Source organism: Cervus canadensis, chromosome 8 (assembly GCF_019320065.1).
Source record: "Cervus canadensis isolate Bull #8, Minnesota chromosome 8, ASM1932006v1, whole genome shotgun sequence".
Taxonomy (NCBI): domain Eukaryota; kingdom Metazoa; phylum Chordata; class Mammalia; order Artiodactyla; family Cervidae; genus Cervus; species Cervus canadensis.
In genome coordinates, this window is record NC_057393.1 from 29890296 (window position 1) to 29914570 (window position 24275).

Consider the following 24275-nt stretch of genomic DNA (forward strand, 5'->3'; position numbering starts at 1 on the left):
GGCAGTGTCCTGAATCACTACTGGGACCCTCTGTGGAGGAAGTGGCCATGGAACCATAGTGACCTGGCATATCTCCACTTAGGCCAGGCTTAAATTGCAGGTAACATAAGCACTGGCAGGATGCCCTGTGGTCCCCCTGGAACAGGAGAAGTTGGGGGGATTTACAAGGATGTTTCTCACTTCCTCCCTTCCAGGCAGGCTGCCATGAGACAGCTTCTTGTCACGACCTGGGTTCTGAGGAAGTACTGCACTTTGGGGGCCTTCCGCGATGGCTCAGCAGGTAAAGAATCTGCCTGTAATGTAGGAGACACAGGAGATGTGGGTTTGATCCCTGAATCGGGAGTATCCCCTGGAGGAGGAAATAGCAACCTACTCCAGTATTCTTGCCTGAAAAATCTAAGCCTGGTGGGCTACAGTTCAAAGACTCACAAAGAGTCGGACGTGACTGAGTGACTAAGCAGGCATTGCACTTTCTGCCTAACTGTGGGCTATAGAACTGCATGGCTGCGGTATGGATCAGCTCCTGTAGAGGGCCTCACTGCCCACTTGCCTGCTCATCTGGCCCCTTTGTTTTGCAGAGAGTTGTCACCTTTGTTGATCCTGCTTTTGCTATCTGTGTGATAAACTATCCGACTCTAAAAAGAGCGTGTTGTTTCTTTCTCAGCCAGATCTACCAGCCTTCTTAACACCCTCCAGGACCAGAAGAGCTCCTCCTAAATCCCGCTCCTTCCTAGGGCCTGAACTCTCTGAAGCCAGTCACCTCCGGATGAACACAGGTCACCACACTTTGTCATCCTGGCTGCCTCACCAGTCTGCCACCTCCCTGGGAACATCCTCCTGAGATCTGACACCTGGTCCATCTCAGTGACTGTGCTCAGTTTTCAGGACCCAGACACTCCCTCTGGACCATCTTAAACCTACTGGATTCCAAACTTAGTTTTCTGACAGCTTGAGGCTCCCAGATTGCATTTGGTTTTACCACCATGTGGTTTCATACAAAGAGAAGTCTTTGGACAAAGGGAAGTCACCTGATCCAGTGGCTAAGACTCTGTGCTCCCAGTGTAGGGGATCCAGGTTTGATCCCTGGTCAGGGAACTAGATCCGCATGCCGCAACTAAGAGTTAGCATGCTGCAACAAAAAGACCAATTTTTTTTTTTTTTAATTGAGAGAGAGAAGCCTTTTCTCTCCTTTTGTGCCATATTTCCCCAATGCTTTATAAATATCCTAAGAGTGTTGGAAAAATATGGAGGAAACTGAACCAAGAAAAGGGCTTAGAAACGTTCCAGGAGCAGAGCTAATCATCATAGGCTCACGAAACACTCTCAAAACTGTGTCTCCCTGTTAGGTATATGAGATTGGTATGATTATCCTCAGTTTATAGTCAGAAAAATGGGGGTTCAAAGAACTTGTGACTTTACTAAATCATGCTGTTGGTCTCCAGAGACCGAACCAATCTCTCTAAGTGAAGGTTCACCAGCAGAATTTGGATATGAGAAAGGACAGACCAGTCATTCTGGAATCTAAGATTTTTAACCAGGGCTAGAAGGAAATGGCAACCCACTCTAGTATTCTTGCCTGGAAAATCCCATGGACAGAGGAGCCTGGTGGGCCACAGTCTATGGGGTCACAAAGAGTCTGACATGACTGAGCAGCTGAGCACACTCAACTGGCAGTGAGAGATCCTACCCACCTGGAGCATGGAGGAGATTAGCATGGGAAGCATGCTCATGGGGAAGCGCAGGATGTTGAAGAGGGTGATGGAGGTAAAGGCCTTTTGTGCATCCAGAACATTACTGCTATCCACCAGGACGTAAACAGAAAATGTGATCACAGACACCTGGAAAAGAAGAGCCATCAGTGATCTATTCCCAAAAGGGATCAAGCAGCCTTGTTCTAAGTACTGTATCAGGGTTTAAGGAGTCTTAGGGATTATCTCAACCTTTCCATGTTACAGAGAAATCTGAGCCCAGAAGAGGAGGAAATATCTTGCCTGAGGTCACAAAGTCAACCAATGGCATTGCTAGGACCAGAGCTTGAGAATCCTGGCTCCTATGATCAGCGTTTCTTCTCCTACAGATGAGAAGCCTTCCCGTGCAGACCATGCCTAGATACCACATTCATGCTGAATTCCCTGTAGTTAACTCCAGGCAGCCAGGTAATTAAATTGTCTGTTCATAAGGGTGAAACTAGATCTAGGGGCAGTGAGGTAGGAAGAACAGCATGATTACTTAAGAAGTGGGTCAAAGTTCCTTGGATTTCAGGGTCAGGCCTAGAAGTGCTAGGCACCTTTCATCTTTCTAAACAGACCTTTCTCTCCAGGAAGCTGACCCCGCCCACTGACTCCTGTCACTCACCAGCACCGGAGTCAAGTATAAGAGAAACATTATTGCAGACTGCAGCTGCCCAAATCTCAGCAGGTTCTTGAGCTCTTTCTTCCTGAGGCTGTGGACTTGATTTTGGAATGAAGGTTCCCAGGCAAAATATTTCAGGATCTAATAATAGAGAAGAGCACAGCTTACACTGTTGCCCCAGACGGATTTCAGATACAACCCACCCACACAGGTTTTAGGAAATACTCCCCCAAACTGGGGAGGTACAAATTCAGCTTATAAAGGGTGATTACAGAAAGGTAACTGACTCAATGGACATGAATTTTAGCAAACTCCAGGAGATAGTGAAGGACAAGGAAGCCTGGTGTGTTGCAGTTCATGGGGTCACAAAGAGTCGGACATGACCTAGTGACTGAACAGCAACAGAAAGGCAGCTTGCATGTGTTGACAGCTTACAAGGTACACATTTTATGTACTCTATCTTACTTAATCCTAAGTGTGACAAACTTTGCCTGGCACTAAAGGGGGCTGCCCAGGACTTGGTGCTTTCATTGCTAAACCGGGAAAGTTCTGGGCAAACCAGGAAGAAGTAGCTGCTTACTCTTTCAGAATTATTGTATCCATTTTAACAATAAGGAAACAGGTTGAGAGTGACTAAGTACCTGGCCCAAAGTCACCATCTAGTGAGTGGAAAGAGCTAAGACTCAAAATCAGGTCTATCTTCTCATTTTGCACATTGGCAAGAAGGCATATCAGAGCTCTGTGTGCAGAAATATCAGATGTTCAAAGGGGCCTCTTTTCATTTTCAAGAGGTGTAGGGTAATATTAAAGTCCATCAATTCAGCCAAACTCTGCTCAACGTTATGTGGCAGCCTGGATGAGAGGGAAGTTTGGAGGAGAACAGATACATGTGTATATATGTCTGAGTCCCTTTGTTGTTCACCTGAAACTATCACAGTGTTGTTAATTGGCTATACCCTAATACAAAATAAAAAGTTTTTAAAAAGTCCAGGAATTCAAAAAATGTCTATATTAAAAAAGAATTTGATGAAATGTATTATTTTGAAAGCTAGTGAATAGAGGACAGAAGTGTATATTTATCCGACCTGTCCTTTATTTTAGAGTAGCCAACTAGTTGATTAAAGATCATTCTTCATTACAGAATTCCCACTGAGCAATGCCAAAGGAACAAAGGAATTAAAACATCACCCGTTGGCAATGAAATAATAGAACAAGGCAGTGATCAATAGCGGCTGCTAAAACCTTTATGACAGTGGTTTTCAACCTTGGCTGCATATTGGAATCACTTAGGGAGCTTTTAAAACATATACATGCCTGGGTCTCACCGCCCCCCCCCCCCCCCACCACCCCACCAAGAGTTCAATTTAGATGGTTTGCAGTAAGGCCCAAACCTCAGTGGGTTTTACAAATCTCCCAGGAGATTGAAATGTGCTGCCAGGGCCACAAATCACTGCTCTTGGTGAAAGAATAAGGGGTGAATTAGGCTGACAATGCCTAGACCCCATAAACACTCACCATCACTAAGTTTGGAAGCACACAGCACTACCCAACCCCTTGCCCTCCAACCCCATCCCAAACAAAAACAAAACCCAAATAAACCTAAATCTACTCAAGTTTTCTATATTTAACCACCAATTTACAGGTAAGCATAGGAAATAAGACAAACTCTTCTATCAAATGACCAGGAAGGGGGCAGGCAAGGGGCTATTGTAGATTAAAAGTACTATTGACTGAATGCAACACATGGACAGTTTTTGGATCCTTATTCAAACTAACCAACAGTAAAAAATAAAATAAAAAAAACTTGTAGATGCTCAACATCACTCATTATCAGAGAAATGCAAATCAAAACCTCAATGAGGTACCATTACACGCCAGTCAGAATGGCTGCTATCCAAAAGTCTACAAGCAATAAATGCTGGAGAGGATGTGGAGCAAAGGGAACCCTCCTACACTGTTGGTGGGAATGCAAACTAGTACAGCCCCTATGGAGAACAGTGTGGCGATTCCTTAAAAAACTGGAAATAGAACGCCATATGACCCAGCAATCCACTCTGGGCATACACACCAAGGAAACCAGATTGAAAGAGACACGTGTCCCCAGTGTTCATCACCAGCACTGTTTATAATAGCCAGGACATGGAAGCAACCTAGATGCCCATCAGCAGACGAATGGATAAGGAAGCTGTGGTACATATACACCATGGAATATTACTCAGCCATTAAAAAGAATTCATTTGAATCAGTTCTAATGAGATGGATGAAACTGGAGCCCATTATACAGAGTGAAGTAAGCCAGAAAGATAAAGAACATTACAGCATACTAACACATATATATGGAATTTAGAAAGATGGTAATGATAACCCTATATGCAAGACAGAAAAAGAGACACAGATGTACAGAACAGACTTTTGGACTCTATGGGAGAAGGTGAGGGTGGGATGATCTGAGAGAACAGCATGGAAACATGTATATTATCAAGTGTGAAACAGATTGCCAGTCCAGGTTGGATGCATGAGACAAGTGCTCAGGGCTGGTGCACTGGGAAGACCCAGAGGGATGGGATGGGGAGGGAAGTAGGAGGGGGGTTCAGGATGGGGAACACATATAAATCCATGGCTGATTCATGTCAATATATGGCAAAAACCACTACAATATTGTAAAGTAATTAGCCTCCAACTAATAAAAATAATTGCAAAAAAAAAAAAAACACTTGTATGAGGCAATTGAGGAAATTTAATGGTATCAAAGACGGATTTGTTTTTAGGTATGCTATTGGTATTGTGATTACGTTAAAGTCATTCTTTTAGAAATACACACAAAGTGTTTATCTGAGATTTGCTTTTGAATAATCTAGCAGGGCATGAAGTGGGTAGTGGGGATGTAGATGAAACAGGTTAGGTCCTGCTGATAATTGCTGGAGCTGGGTGGTAAGTCCATGGGGGTTCGTTATAGCATTCTCTCGACTTTTGTCCACATTGGACAACCTTTATAGTAAAATATAAGAACAAAACAAGCTATTTAAGATACATAAATAGAAATCTTGATCAAAAGAAGGCCTGAGAGGAGTAGCAGAAGAAACAGGAGACTTGTGGCTGGATGGATCAGGAGCCATGGGACACAACCCAGGCTCAGAGGCAGGAGTCCACAACCTCAAGCAGGTTGTTAAGGCCAAGAGGCTACTGCGGCTGTCACCGTGCCCAGAGAGCTTCCCACCATGCCCACGCTCAGCTTCTCACCTTGATCCCACTGAGAATCTCATTCATGATCTTTAAACGGCTGTCTTTATTCTTCATATTTTTAACCTGCCAGGAAAGAATAACAGACAGAACAAGCATCCACGTGAGCAGGTCCAGGTTTGCTTCAGATGCTACATCTCAGTGGTACTTGCAGCTGTTGCTCGGTGAGAACTTGAGGTACCCAGTGATGGGTACACTCTCCTCCTTGCTCTCCCTGCTCCTGCCACACTCACCACCCTTCTGAGCCTGAACAGTGTTGGCCTGACTCTGCCCTCCTCCCAGGTTTTACCCAAGTCTTCCTCCCTCACCCTCAGGTTCCAGAGTTCAGCTCAATGTCTCTTCCTCAGAGGCCTTTCCTGACCTAAAACCACTCCCTACGATCACATCACCTTGTTTGATTCCCTGCATAGTACTACTGACATTTTCCTTGTTTTTACTTATTTATGGCCTGAATCTCCACCTCAAGCTGAATGTAAGTTTCATGAGAGCAAGAGCCTTGTCTAATTTGCTGCCATGTTCCCCCAGAAATAGGGTGTGCAGTAAGCATTTTTAAAATGTTGAGTTGGCCAAAAAGTTCATTCAGGTTTTTCTGCATTAGGAAGAACCCAAATGAATTTTTGGCCAATATTTGTAACTCAGTGAGTGCAAATAAGTCACATATACCATCGAGTTCAGCCATCCAGAATATGATTTCTGGCAGAGATAAGGACTGTCCACAGGGAGCTCTGCTACCTGGTGGGAACAAGGTCTATTGCCAGGATTTAGGCATAAAGTCTGGGTTGCTCTTGTGATGGCTCTGTGTGGCTAGTTTATAGTGCTATGATAGAGAACCAGGGTCATAATTCCTTTTTAAGAGCAGCCCAGCATAGCAGGGTGTAAAAGTTATATGCAGGGTCCCTGGGCAGCTCTTCTCTCTCCAATTAGGGACATGAATGAAGACAGGAGATATAAACCCTAAAAGTGGTCAGAAGATGGAAAGGGAAGATAAAGCCAAGTTCATTTGGGACAGTGGCAAGTCTCCTATGAGCCTTGCCTTGCCCAAACTCCAATCACCAGTCAGAATAAAGTAAGAAAACTTTAGACTTTGAAGAACATGTACATATCCCCAGTGACTGTTTCTTTACCTGAATAGCCCTGTTCTTGGTGGCGAGTACTCCATTAATTGGGATTAGGATCACCATCACCCCAACACCTGCTAAGACTGAGGGTCCCAACTCTGCCCACAGGAAGTAGATGGCCAAGATAATCTGTAGGACATTTGACCACAGCAGGTGGATGAAGTTGGTCACATCCATGAGCTTCTGGGCGTCCACAGACATCAGGTTCACTGTTTCTCCAATGGTGTACTGCTTCCTGGCCCGGTTGGATAGAGTCAGTGCCTGAAAATAAAGATTGGAATTGAGACACATGGACAAGGCCAAGGAGACTGGGAAGTGAGAGGGGATTCAGGAAGGAAGTGAAAGACAGTAGAAGGATTGGCTCCATATGGCCATAACTTCCAAGGGGCTGTGATCTTCTGGCTGCTAAATCTTAGTGTTCTCTTTCTTGACCAGTCTTTCCTGCTATTTCCACTGTCCCCAACATGCCCTCCCCCCCCACACACACTGCCTTACCCAGAAAATTCCTATTTATCCCTTAGTGTCAGCTTAGGTGGAACTGCTGAGAAGCCTTCCCTGACTCCCAAGTTTGGGTTAGATACTTCTGTGTATTCCCAATGCTTATCTCTGCCATTACATTCATCACACGGAACTCTAATTGTGTTTTCCTATTTCTCCACCAGTAGAAAACTCTAAGGACAAGAGCTACCCCTGCCCAATTCACTACTGAATCACCTACACGCGGTGGGGAAATCAAATACTGAAGAATGGAAGGAACAGAGGAATGAAGGGAGGAAGCCTATACTGACTCTGTCCCTGCAGACTTTAATGGGGCAATGTTATCTGGAGCCATACTGTAAGGAGGCTGCAGCCATTCCCAAGAAGGACAGAGACCTTAGAATGGAGAGGAAAACTGTGGGGCTCACATACTGGAAGCAAAATGACTTGTTTATTGTCAGGAAATTTGAGGGCACTATCTAAATCCCTGAATCTTGTATCATGAGCCATCATTTCAGAGAGATGAGAAGGCTGAGACCCACAGTCAGTGACTTATAGCAGTGTCTTGTACAAATGCTCCCAGACAAGAGAGTGGGGGCTGAGGGGGTAGCTGCATGAAATCAGCTGACACTACGCTCACCAAGCAACCCTTTGGTGTGGCCCACATCTTTCCGAAGGAAGGAAAGCCTAATTCCCACAAGGCAGTGTATGGGCTATGAGTGGCCCTAGCTACCACCTTCAGTCTCCTCCTAAAAGCTCTGTCATCTTAATCCATCAATGTAGTCTTTAGAATATATCAGGATGCTTTGTTGTACAGTAAAAAGAAGGAAATTTCCCAAAATGTTAGGCTACCAAGGTTCTAGAGAAATCAGTCCACTGCTAGACCCCCCCTTTGGTATCGAAAAGTAAAAGAAAAAAGTATTATCTAACTACCTTTCAAGGTAATTGCTATACTTTTCTTTTCTCAATAAATCTCAATAGAGTGAAAAAGTCAAGCATATAGTCCCAATAGCCCTTGTCTGGAGTCAGGGCCTGTCTATGTGATTCTAGTCATTAAAATGATCTAAGCCCTACTTCTCTCTAAAACAGCGATGATGCGGTTACTTCACAGAGCTATGAATTGGTAATGGATGTAAAATATATTTCACAACATTTCATAAATGAAGTATAATCTAAACATAAAATTAGTCAATTTTAAATTCTATTTTAGGAGCAATATTTATTTGAATGGGTGTCTCATTAAAGGCTCTATTTTACACATTTTGTATGAATTGTGACAATTGCAAAGCCTGGAATATATTAAGAATCAAAGAGGCAGGAATGTATTCTCACAATTGTAAAAGTGTACATTCACAGATATATCTGAGACAGCTTGGATAGTGACCTCATATCCTGCAAACCAACAGAAACACAGTTACTCCAGAAGGAATAAAGGGATTAAAAAATTTGTAGAAGACAAATTCCAGTGTGAGGCTATCTAGGGTTCAAAGAACTTGACCAGACTTCTGATCTTAAGACATCTGGATCACCTCTCTGGGTCTCTCGTCCAGTCAGCATCTACTCAGGAAAGATAAAAATCATCTTGGAGTTTTAAGAGAGGAAGGCAAAGGAGAAAACCAGGAACTTTAACAGAGAAATTGCTATGATAGAACACTTCAGTGGTGGATGAAAAAAGGAAGAAGAGGCAACTAACTGTTTGATGTTCTGACCTATTAAAAGTATCATCTCCTTCTGGATGAATTTTCTCATCAGGCTTAGAATCACTACTCTATTTTTATTTCTTTCTTTTATTTTTTAAACTGAAGTTTACTTGACCATTTTCAATTATTAAGGGAACTCAAGAGACTAGATCTGGTAGATAGAGTGCCTGAAGAACTACGGACAGAGGTTTGTACCATTGTACAGGAGGTGGTGAACTGAAACCATCCCCAAGAAAGAAATGCAAGAAGGCAAAGTGCTTGTCTGAGGAAGCCTTACAAATAGCTGAGAAAATAAGAAAAGCAAAAGCAAAGGAGAAAGGGAAAGATATATCCAACCGAATGCAGAGTTCCAGAGAATAGCAAGGAGAGATAAGAAAGTCTTCTTAGGTGAACAATGTAAAGAAATAGAGGAAAACAACAGAATGGGAAAGGCTAAAAGTCTCATTAAGGAAATTAGATATACCAAGGGAACATTTCATGCAAAGATGAGCACAATAAAGGACAGAAATGGCAAGGACCTAACAGAAGCAGAAGAGATTAAAAAGAGGTGGCAAGAATACACAGAAGAACTGTACAAAAAAGGTCTTAATGAACTGGATAACCATGATGGTGTGGTCATTCACCTAGAGCCAGACATCCTGGAATATGAAGTCAAGTGGACCTTAAGAAGCATTAGGTAGTGGAGGTGATGGAATTCCAGCTGAACTATTTCAAATCCTAAAATATGATGCTGTGAAAGTGCTGCACTCAATATGCCAGCAAATTTGGAAAACTCAGCAGTGGCCACAAGACTGGAAAATGTCAGTTTTCAAAATCCCGAAGAAGGGCAATGCCAAAGAATGTTCAAACTACAGCACAATTGCACTCATCTCACATGCTAGCAAGGTAATGCTCAAAATCTTCAAGCTAGGCATCAGCAATATGTGAACTGGGAAATTTCAGAAGTACAGCTGGATTTAGAAAAGATAGAGGAACCAGAAATCAAATTGCCCAGCATCCACTGGATTATCAAAAAAGCAAGGGAATTAAAAAAAAATCTACTTTTGCTTCTTTGACTATACTAAAAAGCCTTTGACTGTGTGGATCACAACAAACTGTGGGAAATTCTTAAAGAGATGGGAATACCAGACCACCTTACCTGCCTCCTGCAAAATCTGTGTGCAGGTCAAGAAGCAACAGTTAGAACTGGACATGGAACAATGGACTGGTTCCAAATTGGGAAAGGAGTACGTCAAGGCTGTATATTGTCACCCTGCTTATCTAACGTCTATGCAGAGTACATCATGCGAAATGCTAGGCTGGATGAAGCACAAGCTGGAATCTAGATTGCTGGGAGACATCTCAACAACCTCAGATATGCAGATGACTACAGTAAAGGCCGAAAGCAAAGAGGAACTAAAGAACCTCTTGGTGAAGGTGAAAAAACTGGCATAAAACTCAACATTCAAAAAACAAAGATCATGGCATCTAGTCCCGTCACTTCATGGCAAATAGATGGCAAAAAAGTAGAAACAGTGACAGATTTCATTTTCTTGGACCCTAAAATCACTGCAGATGGTGACTGCAGTCACAAAATTAAAAACACTAGCTCCTTGGAAGAAAAGCTATGAGAAACCTAGATAGCGTATTAAAAAGCAGAGGCATTACTTTGCCAACAAAGGTCTGTCTAGTCAAAGCTATGGTTTTTCCAGTAGTCATGTATGGATGTGAGAGTTGGACCATAAACAAGGCCAAGCACCAAAGAATTAAAGGTTTCGAACTGTGGTGCTGGAGAAGACTCTTGAGAGTCCCTTGAACAGCAAGGAGATCAAACCAGTCAATCCTAAAGAAAATCAACTCTGAATATTCATTGGAAGGACTGATGCTGAAATTGAAGCTGCAATACTTTGGCCACCTGACGTGAAGAACTGACTCAGTGGAAAAGACCCTGATGCTGGGAAAGATTGAGGGCAAGAGGAGAAGTGGGCAACAGAGGATGAGATGGTGGGATGCCATCATCAACTGAATGGACATGAGTTTGAGCAAACTCTGGGAGATGGTGAAGAACAGGGAAGCCTGGTATGCTGCTGTTCATGGAGTTGCATGACTTAGCAAATGAACAACAACAACACTTGTCTATTTTCAATTCTTAAGGGGAAAAAATGAGACTTCACCTTGGTGTCTAGGACAGAGGGGAATAAAGTTGCTCTGAGAAAATAAAACACTAAAAGCAATGTGTCAGGGACTTCCCTGGCAGTCCAGTGGTTAAGACACTGAAGGGGCACAGATTCAATCCCTGGTCAGGGAACTAAGATCCCACATGTCATGTGGCATGCGGAAAAATAGGAAAAATAATAATAATAAAGCAACAGGTCAGAGGGAAGATGGGCAAAATTATCTTAAGGAAATGGAAAAGCTCCCAAGTCTGCAGAATTTAATAATCAGAGTGAGGGTGTTGATATTTACAAATCCAAAAAGAGAATCAGGCAGAGGAGGAGTTGGTTGCCACTCAAGAGTGAAAAAGAAATCACTAGGCAAAAGGCAGTCCAGGGAGATGGAGCCCTGGTTCACAGAGTATACTAGTCTATGGTAAAATTGTGATTTGAGATGGATACACCAGGTCTCATGAGCCCAGTTTCTCATAGTACTTGGTTTAAATGTTAGTGATTTTAAAAGTCTGCCCTTGGTCAGCTTCTTTTCTGACTTCACAGTCTATCCTAAGGTGTTGTCAGCTTGTGGAGAGAAAAAAGAGAGAGATGGTATGCCAGCCTTCAAGGCTGAAAGGAAGATCCTGGGCAGAGAAGAGTCTGCCAGCTTTCCCCTGCAGTAGGGTACACTCCACCACCACCACCCACGCCCCGCCACACACACACATATTCTGTGTCTATATACACACATTTTCATTTCCAAAGAAATATCTAAAGAAGGCTGTATGTTTCGCCAAAATTCAGTGTTGAGGTCAGTTATCACTTCCATCAAGTTTTCCTCAATCGTGGAACAAAGGCTCGTGTTTACTCAGGGGATTTTCTTTGGTGATCCCTGGCATACCCCACATACCTTCTTATATACAGACGCCATGACGGTGGTCCGCACTTTCATGCCCAGCATAAAGCACAGCTGAAAGTAACACTGAAGGCAGACAGACTGGACGAGGGCCACGACAAAGAGGAGAATTGAATAGAGATATCCAGTCCACAGATATACTTCACGGTCATTTGCAAAGGCGATCAGCAACCTGCCAGGGCAAAACCAAGTAAGTGCTGACAGCAAGCCTCCGAGGGCTCCTTCCCCTCACGGTGCACAGCCAGCTGCCCTGCCCCACCCTGGAGGTAACTGAAGTGACTGCAGCTGGTCAGTGCTCCTGGAAGACTGAGCTCCACCGCCACGCCAGCACTCCCGCCTTTGGAGACGAGCAGCCGGGGCTAAGTGTTGATGACCCACGGCTGTGAGACAGGATGCTGTGGGCTGCCCAGAGCCGCCGCTGCCATGCTTTCTCCGACCCTCTCTTTCCCTACCCCCTGGTAGAAGGAGCTGTGTGTGTGGCAAGTTGATTTATTCCCGGAAAGGAATTAGGACACGTATCCAGCGTGAGTTAGAAGGGTTTGCCCTGGAGGATAGTGTATTCCATAGATCCTGGCAGACTGAAGTCATGTCATGATTAACTGGAACCGCCCACTTAATGCCTGACTGGGGAGCAATGAGGTTACAAAGGCTGCATACAAGCCTCTACTGGGGTATGAGGCCCACCTCTTGGACACATCTCAGCTCACAGCAATTCTGTTTAAAGAAACGCCCCTAAGAAGTACTTGGCTTCCTATGAGGAAAAGTACATGGGAACGAGGAAGGCTAAAGGACATATTGTTTTAGACCTTGAAACATGCCATGTGCTTTTCACGAACACAATGCTGTAAGGTGGAAGAAAATTATGAGCATTTTTTAAAAATTAGAAACTTAGTAATAGGCTCCTGCGTGCATATACAAGGAGCAAAAAGCAGAGTGGCAGGGGAGGCCCTAAAAAGACAGCCCAGGGTCTGGGGACTCACTTCAGCAACTGAGGATTCAGAAACGTGAGGATGTCATACACCAGCTTCAGCAGGAATGATTTCAGGAGGATGACGTAGAAAGTTTTGAAGAGCGCCTTCACCAGCCAGGACTTGGGAAAGTCTTTTGTGGTCTCAGACTTCTTTTTTTTCTTTTTAGTTTCTTCCTGGGGACAAAACCAAACAAGCAGTGCTTGCAGAAGTGCATGGTGTAAGACTTTGTCTTCACTGACCAGCTCCCGAGTGTTAGCCCCTGATCCCTCCGGCCATCAATGAACAGATTTGAGTCTTCTCTTCACTGCCTGGTCCCATCCACCTTTTTAGCTGCTGTCACTGTTCCCCTCTCACCTCTTAACTGATGCTTAGAATCGATTTTGAATTAGGAAAACAGGCAACAAAGCAGATGAAAATAGCATGTAAAAACATAGAACAGACTCTGAGGGGGGCCTGTGGGGCATTGTGGGAGGGAAGGGCATGGACATGCTAACATATATATGAATATATATTTCAGATGCTTAGAAGACTTTTCATTCTCCTCTTGCTTGAGGTTATTGTGGGATGTTATGGGTTGAATAGAATCCACCTCAAAAGGAATGTTGAAGTCCTAAACCCCAGTGCCTTAGACTGTGCCCTTGTTTGGAAACAGGGCCTTGCAGATGTAATCAAGTCAGGATGAGTTCATGAGAGTGCATCATGGGTCCTACTCTAATATGATTGGTGTCTTTGTAAGAAAAGAGACAGATGGGGGGCAGGGGAAGAGGCCATGTGATGACAGAGGCAGAGAGTGGGGTGACACATCCAAAAGCCACAGAACACCAAGGACTGCTGGCCAAACCCAGAAGATGGAAAAGGCAAAGAAGCTTTCTCCTCTGTAGGGTTTGAAGGGAGCGTGGTCCTCCTGATGATTTGATTTCAGACCCTTGGCCTCCTGAGCTGTGAGACAATACATTTCTGTTGTTTTAAGCCATGCAGTTTGTGCTGCTTTGTCTCAGCAACCCTGGGAATCTACGGTGTGGGGTGTCACCACCACTCACCCAGTACTTCCTTTTCCTGTCCTACCAGGCCCCCAATTCCAGATTCTCAGGCTCAGTGGCATCCTCTTATAATGGCTGTCACTGAGGTCCCATCTTATCAGGCTCTTTGCCTGAACAACTGCCTCAGCCTACCTCTTAGCTTCCACTGCCCCCACTCACCCCAATCATTCATTCTCCTGGCAGCTGCCCAAGTGGACTTTTAAAAATGTAAATCTGATTGCATTACTCCTCTGCTCAAAACTTTCCCCTGGCTTTCCATCAGACTTAAAATCCAGACTCTTCACCATGGCCCATGAGGGTCTACACCACTTTATACCCGCCCTCTTTCCTGCACTCACCTCCCTGCACACTCAGCCTCTCTCTCTCCATGTTCCCGCACTCTCTTTCTCCTCTCCAAACAAACCAACCATGTTCCCCTCTCAGCCTCACAACCTGGCCCCCTGTGAGTGGAACAGGCTTCCTTCTGATGGGCTCTTCTCATCGCTTGGATCGCTGCCAAAATATCACCTCCTCTGAAGCTTCTGCTATTACTCTAAGGAAGCACTTCACCCCAAATACATGAATATGTTTTCTTAATAGCACCTCCTGCTCTGAAAGGGTAACGTATGTACTGGTTTATTAGTTATTTTCTAGCTCTCTAAAGATGAGGACTCCTTCAGGACTCTTTATATCTGTGTCCGGAATGGTCTCCAATGCACAGTGATACTCAATAAATATTTTCAAGTGAATAAAAAAATAAATTAGCTAACACTAAATCCCACCAACATGCAAATTCTAGCAATGCTAAGGTATTGTTTTATTTTTCTGCTAAAAAAGACATTGAGAAAAATTTCATATATACCCCAAAGGAGAGAGAATAGTACTACATTACACCCCCAAGCATCCATCACTAAGGTACTGTGATAGTATTGTGACTACTACTAATATAAAATGTACTGCAAAGTGTAAAGTGCTATCGAAATGTAAGGACAGAATCACCATCACCAGGACACCAATGACATGCAGGACATTTGAACAGACACTCATGGCAAAGTTACCAGGACAAGGACATCTTGGCTTTGACTCTGGTTCTTGTCCAAGCCGTTCATGCTGGCTCTAGGGTTCCGCTTGGATTTCTTCTTCTGCCGTTTCTGGAACGCCCGCCTGGCCTTCTGTAGCTCTTCTGCCATGTACTTTTCAAACCTGCTGACTAGTGCCTTTGTTTTAGCTGCGTCTTCAATATCCCAGACATCTTCAAGTGTCAGAGGTTTCCTGAAGCCTTTCAGAACAGTGCTGGAACAAGAGTGAGCCACAGGCTGAGGCCCTGCAGAGGGGGGCCAGAGGTGGCCTCCTCTCTGCCTCTGTCAAAACCATCCAGTTCCAGGATGGAGGGACAGAAGAATGGGGCTTCTCCCTTACCCTGCTACCCAAGCTCCTAGCCCTGGGAGGAGCAGGGCTTTAGAGGGCTAAAGAGGAGATGGGGAGAGCAGAAAAGGGAGAAGGTAGGGGTGATGGAAGGTGGGAGAAAACAATGAGAGAAAGGGAAGGGGTTCTACTGAATTAAGAACCAAAAGAGCATCACCTATCCACATCCTGCTCCTTTCTCTTCATATATTGGCTGCCTCTCTGCTGCCCTGACATCCCTTGAGGGGCCTCCAAGAGGCCCTTAAGGAAATGAGCAGACCCAGAGGCCGCCTCTATAGTGTCTCTCTAGATCAGGGCTCCTCAACATGGGGTTCAAGAACATGGACGGAAAACAAATTACATCTTTACTCCTATTAGCTTCTAACTGAAACGCAGCCTTTCCTAGTTCTAATACGAATGTAGTCAACCAACCACAGTTGTAAAACAGAGTATTTGTGCCTTTGTTACCAGGAGACACCACAGATGTTTTCATGGCTCATGTACACTCATCATGTACACTTATCACTGCTATGAAACTAAAACCCAGCACTGGGTCTTGTTATTTAATGCATTCACAAAGAGGCACAAGTGTTACTATATCACAGATTTGATTTTAAAAGACTATTTCAGTAACTACATTTCAGTATATTTGTTTCCCTTTACAATTTCATGTCTTTTATTGTACATGTTTAAAACAATATCTGAGAAGGGATTCATGGGTGTTACCAGGCTGCCCAAGGGGTCCATGCAACTACAAAGGCCAAGGATGGCTGCTCTAGATCTCCTGGCAGCCCAGGACAGCTATTCATCCCTTACCCAAGTCTGTGCCACACTCCTTGCCCCCAAATTTCCCTTTTCCTGTCCCCTCCTGCCTCCTTTTCCTTCTGTCTTTTTTTTTTTTTTAGCGTGGGTGGAATTCTCCACTCCAGGCTACAAAAAAAAAAAAAAAAATTCCCTCCTTCCTCAGTTTCCCCATCTGCCCCGTGAAGGGAATGCAATAAACTGATCTGTATATTTCAACATTCTCTGACTCTAAGTAGAGGAGAAATGGAGGCCACAGCAGGTACTTTTAAAACGAAGATCTGAGGGGTGAAGGATAGAGATAAGCCACACTCCAGGCATTTCCTACCTGTCATACCAACTAAAGGTGATACTACTCAAAAATGAAGCTGTGGTTGAAGGATTCTGCAAGACACAAAAAATCAGAAAGTAAATCAATTAGAAACAGGAATTCAATGGAACTCTAAAATCAGAAATTGATGTTTCTAAATAGATGCTGTGCTAGAAACTAGATATGACACTGAAGTGGCCTGTTCAATGTGTTTGTTTGGACATGCAATGGTCACCAGTAGAAGGATAACCAGATTTTTGGCATAGATATATGAATTAACTGTCTATGCTGAAGCTTGGTGGGTCAATATAAAAGTTAATGTTTCCAAATTCTAGTCATTTTGTATCCTTGTGACACAAAATCATCTCTATTACTGTATTCTGGGCTTGTGGGACCTTCATGAGACCTTGACATCTCAGAGTTACATTTGTCAAGATACCATCCAATTAAATAACATATGAGGTGGTCATATTTCAAGTCTTACTTTTGATGAGTCATCTTTTTCTGAAAATGCTGAAAGGATCAGGACCAGGATCTGGAATGCATAGAAGATGAAGTACACGCAGGAGTAGGCCAGATTAGAGTTGCTGTCCTATGAGGGAGAAAAAACAAAGAAAATGAGCCTTTTATCTGAATTCAATCTAAACAGCCCCTATGTATCAATGCTCGTGATTAAAGTCTGTTATCAAATCCCCTAAATACAATCCTACCCTGGAAATCAATTGGCCTGATGTCATTTATTCCAATGTAGAAGCTGCCCAGGAGTACCTCCTCACGGCACCATCCCTCTCCTCCTTACCTTTAAGAGTGCCCGGATCAGAGTCTGAAGTTGGAAAGTGCCACAAAGTATTGAGAGAATCCAGAATAAGGACAGGTACCAAGAATCCTTCTGCACACACCATCGCCTGCTGTGCTGGATCAGTAAAACCAGGACCTAGAGAGAAATTTACATCATGTTTGGAAAAATAGTGTCACCATCCAAGGACAAGAGGCAAGAGAGATGTCAGAGAACAGGGGGAGAAATGGAGGCTGAAGGCGGAGACTGTTGTAACTAATCTGATGCCAACTAGTACATTTCCTCCCTGATACCACCCACCTTACTCTTTCAGGACCCAGGTGCTTTGTCTGGAATCTCCTTTCCCTATCCCTTCTCTGATGCAAAGAACTGACTCATCTGAAAAGACCCTGATGCTGGGAAAGATTGAAGGCGAGAGGAGAAGGGGACAACAGAGGATGAGATGGTTGGACGGCATCACTGATTCAATGGACATGAGTAAACTTCGGGAGTTGGTGATGGACAGGGAGGCCTGTTGTGCTGCAGTCCATGGGGTCTCAAAGAGTCGGACACGACTGAGTGACTGAACTGAACTGAATCCCGTCTCTATTCACCACATTTGGGTGGGGAGTCAGCCAAGAACACAGAGGGTCACCCCCTAAATGGGGTAACTTTGGGAGCCAGAAGAATCTTTCCAAAGACCAAGAAAATAATTTTAGGCACTACAGCAATCAGATGGGGGAGGAAAATTCTGAATAGGTGCAGGGTATCTGTATCATAATATTTTCTAATAATATTAGACTAACCAATTAGCAACAACAACAAAAAAACTTTGCCTCACATTATTTCACTTAACAAAAATGAATTCAATGTTGTTTTCCTAGACCCAGTGCTGTGCTAATAAACCGGCATTCTGAAAACAGAGGCGTGAATTTGAGGCATGTGTGAATTTCCATGGTACAAATACAAGTGTCATGGTGGATTTCAATCTCCAGCCTCATGTCACCAAACTTGGGGTTGGGAGGAGAGGCACAGTCAGCTCTGTGAGTCCGTTCCAATACACTGCTGCCTAGACCTTTCTCTGTTTCATAACAACAAAACAAATTCCCTACAGGGGCCAGGCACACCGTGTTACCAAGTGAAGTGAGGTTGAAGGATAGCACTGAGCCTGGTCTAAAGTGACTGGTTGCTTCAGTCCTGGCTGACTTGCCCTGTGGGAATGTCAGCCCACAGTTGCCAGGCATTCTGATTTTTCAAGATAGTTTAGGAATCTGAACAATTATGTTATATCTTCTTCTTTCAAAATGATGATAATGGGAATTCCCTGGTGGTCCAGTGGTTAGGACTCAGCACTTTCACTGCTAGGGATCTGGGTTCCATCACTGGTTGGGGAACTAGAATCCCACAAGGCACATGGTGTGGCCAAATAAATAAATAAATAAAACAAAATGATGGTAGTAAATTTAATAGTTTTCTCCAACACTGTACAGATCTCCCTCTCCCCGCCCCCAAAACCATGCCTGTAGGAAAGACATAAGTTTGTCAAATCTATACAAATAGCTCTAGACTCAGTGATCTGTTGATTAAGAGTCACCAATTTAAAAATAATGTTTACAACATTTAGAAAATTATTTTACATCAAGAAACTTGGATTTCATCTGTGATTCTTAGATGGCAAGATATGAAGCCATAACGTACATATCTTAGTCATTAATGCTAGTACTTACCCTAAGAAGAAAGCATTATAAATTCATGTTTAAAAGCAAATGAAAAGCTAACATTTGTCTTACCCTATTACATAGGCCCTTTGAAAAAGGTAGATGAAATTGAACTTAATCTCATTCCACAAGAGCGAATTTCAGCTGGATGGCTATGAGAAGATAAACAGGGTAGAACTGATGATTAGCCTTACCCATGTGAGCAGGTAGAGGATTGGGTTGGTATATCTAACAGCAGGAATCGCGGCTTGTCCAGTGTCTTCTGTGAGTGCAAGAGCCAGATCTATGGCTGCCAGAACAAGAAGAAAGCCAACAATCACCTGAGAAGGCAAAAGACCGCTGTTAGGAGGATATCATTCTTTAGAACGTAATGGTTCCCAGTAACGGATGGTAAAAATGGTAGGCAGTGCAAGATATGGAAGCAACCTAAGTGTCCATCAACAGATGAATGCATAAAGAAGTTGTGACTGAAATACACACACACAATAGAATACTACTCAGCCATAAAAAGAATGAAAATTGGCCCTTCTCAGCAACATGGATAGACTTGGTGAGGACCATGCTTAGTGAAATAAGTCAGAGAAAGAAATAGCTGTATGATATCACTTATATATGGAATCCAAAAAATATATCAAACTAGTGAATTTTTATATTATATTCCTTTCTATTATCAAAAAAGAAGCAGACTCACAGACATAGAGAACAAATTATTGGTTACCAGTGGGGAGAGAGAAGAGCAGTAGGGAATTAAGAGGTACAAACTCTTAGGTATAAAATAAGCTACAAGGGTATATTATGTAACACAGGGATTATATATAACAATAAATGGGGTATAACCTTTGAAACTGTGAATCATATTGTACATCTATAGTTTATATAATATAGTACATCAACTACAGCTCAATAAAAATGATAAAGTGATTCAGATAACAATAAGTATTTCTTCAATTAATACATAGAGTTCAAGCAATGGGATAAAGTTCAAAGTATGCTATGATAAATGTTAAGGAATGTTGAAGTGACTTTTTTAAGATTTAGTTTTGGATGTGTCAGGTCTTAGTTGCAGCACTAGACCTTCATTGCGGTGTGGGGGCTTCTTTCTAGCTGAGGTGTGTGGGCTCAGTAGTTGCAGCTCACCGGCTTAGTTGCCCTGTAGTATGTGGGATCTTAGTTCTGTGAGCAGGGATCAAACCCATGTCCCATACGTGGGAAGGAGGATTTTTATTATTTTATTTTTGGCTATTATTTTATTTTCGTTACTGCAGGCTTTCTCCAGTTGTGGCAAGCGGGGGCTACTCTCTAGTTGTGGTGCATGAGCTTCTCTTGTAATGGAGCATGAGCTCTAGGTGCAAGCTTCAGTAGTTAGAGCACATGGGCTCAGTAGTTGTGACGTACAGGCTCGGAAACTGTGGTGCATGGACTTAGTTGCTCCTCGGCGTGTAGAATCTTCCCAGATCAGGGACTGAACCCATGTCTCTTGTATTGACAGGCAGATTATTTACCATTGAGTCACCAGGGAGGCCCCTGGAAGGAGAATTCTTAACCACTGGACCACCAGGGAAGTCTTGAGTGCGATGATTTTAAAATATGTCCACAAATTCCCTGGTACTCCTTCCTTCAAAAATTAGAGATTAGTTCCCCCTTCCCTTGAGTATGGGGTGAACTCTGACTTGCTTGTAATGAGTAGAATATGACAGAAGTGATAGTGTGTGACTTCCAAGACTAGGGCGTAGAAAACAATGTCTTCCTCTTTGTTTTCTTGCTCAGCTCACTCACCACAAGGAAGTTTCCAGCCCCATTGTGAGGACATTCAAGTAGCTCTTTGGAGAGTTCTACTTGGATAGGTACTGAGACCTGCCAAAAGCCATGTGGGTGTGTCATTTCAGAAGCAGAGCTTCTAGCTCCAATCAAGCCCTCAGATGACCTTAGTCCTAGCCTGTGTATTAACTGCAGCCTCATGACAGACATTGAACTCAGATAACCTGCTCCTAAATCCTTGACCCATGAAAACTGTGAAGTTAAAAAAAAAAAGTGCTTATTCTTAAACTGCTTCAGTTCAGTTCAGTCACTCAGTCGTGTCCGACTCTTTGAGACCCCATGAACCGCAGCACGCCAGGCCTCCCTGTCCATCACCAACTCCTGGAGTCCACCCAAACCCATGTCCATTGAGTCGGTGATGCCATTCAACCATCTCATCCAGTTTGGGGATAATTTATTGCATAGCAATATGTAACTAATAAAATAGATTTAAAAGGGGAATTCCTCCACCCCTCCAGAGGAGGTGCCTCCACTGGGATGGCACCATTCCCTCTCCTAGGTCAATATCCCACTTTCTCATATAAACTTTGAAGTTAATGATTGCAGATGTCAATATTTGTCTTATGAGGTCATAAGACATGATACATGTTGTTCTGAAGAACTATGGCCCACCCATCAGAAGGGAAAATTATTACCTCCATTGAGGAGGTCCAGTAGTATCTCAACTCCTCAAAATGAACATTTTTAGTATCAGCTCCCCATCTTCACCGCTTCCTTTTCCCATCCATCTATGCCTACTCATTCCATAAGCCTCATTCATACAGAACGGTTCAGCTCAGGCAACGATATCATCCCCCACCTCTTTTTCCCTTTTTTTTTTTCTTTTTTTTAGCTGCCCCGCACAGCAAGCAAGATCTTAGCTTCCAGACCAGGGATCCAACCCACAACCCCCGGCAGTGCTAGCACAGATTTCTGACCACTGGACCACCAAGGAAGTCCCTGGGCCCTTTATAATGAAAACCAGCCAAGAAGGAAGACAAAAGCACCTTTAATCAGACAAGTGCTATTTCTTAGCAAGGCATAGAGTCAAAGACATGTTTATAAGGGGAATGCATCTTTCTTAAGTATATTCTGCTTTCCTCACTGGAGACTGTAAAGATTTTTTGGGAAAAAAAAATCATAGCTTTTTAAACAATAATTTATATTTGCCTTTAGGTAAATTCCCTAGTGGCTCAGATGGTAAACCATCTGCCTACAATGTGGGAGATCCGGGTTCAATCCCTGGGTGGGAAAGATCTTCTGGAGAAGGAAATGGCAACCCACTCCAATACGCTTGCCTGGAAAATCCCATGGGAGAAGCCTGGTAGGCTACATACAGTCCATGGGGTTGCAAAGAGTCGGACACAACTGAGTGACTTTACTTACTTAGGTAAATTAGGAGATAAAATAGTGCCAGCTAGAGCTAAAGCACTCACCCTTGAGGATGCCTGGATAAAGAGACTACAAACCAGCAGACCACTCCCCAGGCTAAGGAAAAGGAAGAAACCTTTGCCACAGGCTTACGTATATTAAATTCATACAAACTGATTAGAAATACACTGAGCAATCCATATCAAAAAGGACCAATTTACATTGTCAAACATTCCTATAGGACTTCCCTGGTGGCTCAGTGGATAAAAATGCAGGGGACATGGGTTTGATCCATGGTCTGGGAAGATTCCACATGCCAGGGAGCAACTAAGTCACAACTTCTGAGCCCACATTCTATTTCCCGAGAGCTGCAACACCCAAGTGCCTAGAGCCCATGCCTTGCAACAAGAGAAGCCACCACAATGAGCAGCCCACACACCGCAACTAGAGAGGAGCCTTCGCTCTCCACAACTAGAGAAAGCCCACACACAGTAACGAAGACTCAACACAACCAAAAAAAAAAAAAAAAAAAAATTTCTACAAAGCAATTGAGCCCACATACTTTTTTTAAGTCCATATACTTTTAACCCAGTAATTCTATTTCTAGGAATTTATCCTATAGACATACTCATTGCAGCATTGCTTTTGATGGCAGATGGTTAGAAACCACTTGGATTTCTATCAAGTAGGGGATGTAAGTTGTGGTATATCCAAATAACAGCATCTCAAGTGATCATTAAAAAGAAAGAAGCAGGGGCTTTCCTGGTGCCTCAGTAGTAAAGAATCCACTTTCCAATGCAGGAGATATGGGTTAGAGCCCTGATCTAGGAAGATCCCACTTGTCATGGAACAAAGTCCATGCACCACAACTATTGAGTCTGTGCTCTATCGTTTGGGAACTGTAGCTACTAAGCCCGTGTGCTGCAACTAACTACTGAAGTCTGCACACTTCGGAGCCCACACTCCACAGCAAGGGAAGTCACTGCAATGAGAAGCCCGTGCACAACAAGGGAGAGTAGCCCAGCTCTCTGCAACTAGAGGAAAGCCCAAGCAGCAACAAGGATCCAACACAGCCAAAGATAAAAGAATGAAGCAGATCTTAAGTGCTAAAACGGGAGGACCTCCAAGACACAGAAGGATGTATATGAGACTAGTACTAACATTTGTGTAGAAAATGTTATACATCAGCAGGTTATCTCTGAGAGTATACAAGGAACCAGTATCAATGGTTGCCACCTCAGACAGGAATGAATGACAAGGAGTATCATGTATCCTTTTGTAGCTTTTGAATTTTGAAACCCTCTGCAAATTATCTGTTCAAAAGATAAAAAGTGAATGAATACTCCCATTTTTAAAAAAATGAGCAAGTAACATGAACTGAGTGAACAGACAATTTAAAAATAAAGTGTCAACTACAAATTGACACTTGCCATCTACCTTTGCAAGGGTTAAATCATATACTGCTTCAGCTGCTGACTTTCAACACCCCCTGAAAGGAGTTCTTGGTGGAGAGCAGAAATGAGGCACTCTGTGCTCAGGGTGGTGGTGGTGGGCAACCAGTGGGAACTATCTTCTATCTAAAACTATATTTTTAGGAGTTTAATTTTATGAACACAAATTCTTGTATCTCCTCATATCTAGAAAAGCACTAAAATCTTTATGGAGACATCTGCTCCTCATGACTAGAATAAACCTTCTGCAAAAAATATGTACTTGATTGCATGCACTCCCACTTCACCAGAATCACACATATACTGACATTCCCCCACTAATTCTTTGGATCAGTTTCTCAGAGGTATCTGAGATGTTGTCTCCCAGGCTATAGTCCTCACTTTGCCCCAAATAAAACAACTCACGACTCTCACAGTATGCATTTTTTAAAAGTTGTATTCTCAACCATTTTTTAAAACTCAGTCACATTATTAAAGAAATGCAAAATAAAATAGAATGTCATTTTTTCATATAAAATTAAAGAAAAATGTTACTCAGTGCTAGCAAAAGTACAGAGATAAGCACTTTCACACACTTCCATGGTGAGATTATAAGGTGATAAAAAACCTTCCTAAATTAAAAAATTTTTCCATTATGTTTCAAAAGTTTTAAGTTGCTTGTATACTTTGATAGAGTAGTTCTACTTCTGGGAATCTATTCTGAGGAAATAATCTGAACTGCAGGCAAAT

General features: G+C 43.1%; 1 protein-coding gene across 4 annotated transcripts in view; it reads right to left on the bottom strand.

Annotated features, from left to right (window-relative positions):
• ABCC2 (ATP binding cassette subfamily C member 2) overlaps positions 1-24275 on the bottom strand; it is a 75881-nt gene that overhangs the window by 33148 nt on the left and 18458 nt on the right. For all 4 annotated transcript variants that reach the window (XM_043476757.1, XM_043476755.1, XM_043476754.1 and 1 more), the window contains exons 4-14: positions 19122-19247; positions 17234-17368; positions 16919-17026; positions 16453-16508; positions 14978-15212; positions 12910-13073; positions 11924-12101; positions 6717-6971; positions 5593-5658; positions 2356-2493; positions 1692-1838 (exon numbers count right to left, since the gene is read on the bottom strand). In XM_043476757.1, coding sequence (XP_043332692.1) covers positions 1692-1838; positions 2356-2493; positions 5593-5658; positions 6717-6971; positions 11924-12101; positions 12910-13073; positions 14978-15212; positions 16453-16508; positions 16919-17026; positions 17234-17368; positions 19122-19247 — 1608 coding nt within the window. The remainder of the gene's footprint in view (positions 1-1691; positions 1839-2355; positions 2494-5592; positions 5659-6716; positions 6972-11923; positions 12102-12909; positions 13074-14977; positions 15213-16452; positions 16509-16918; positions 17027-17233; positions 17369-19121; positions 19248-24275) is intronic.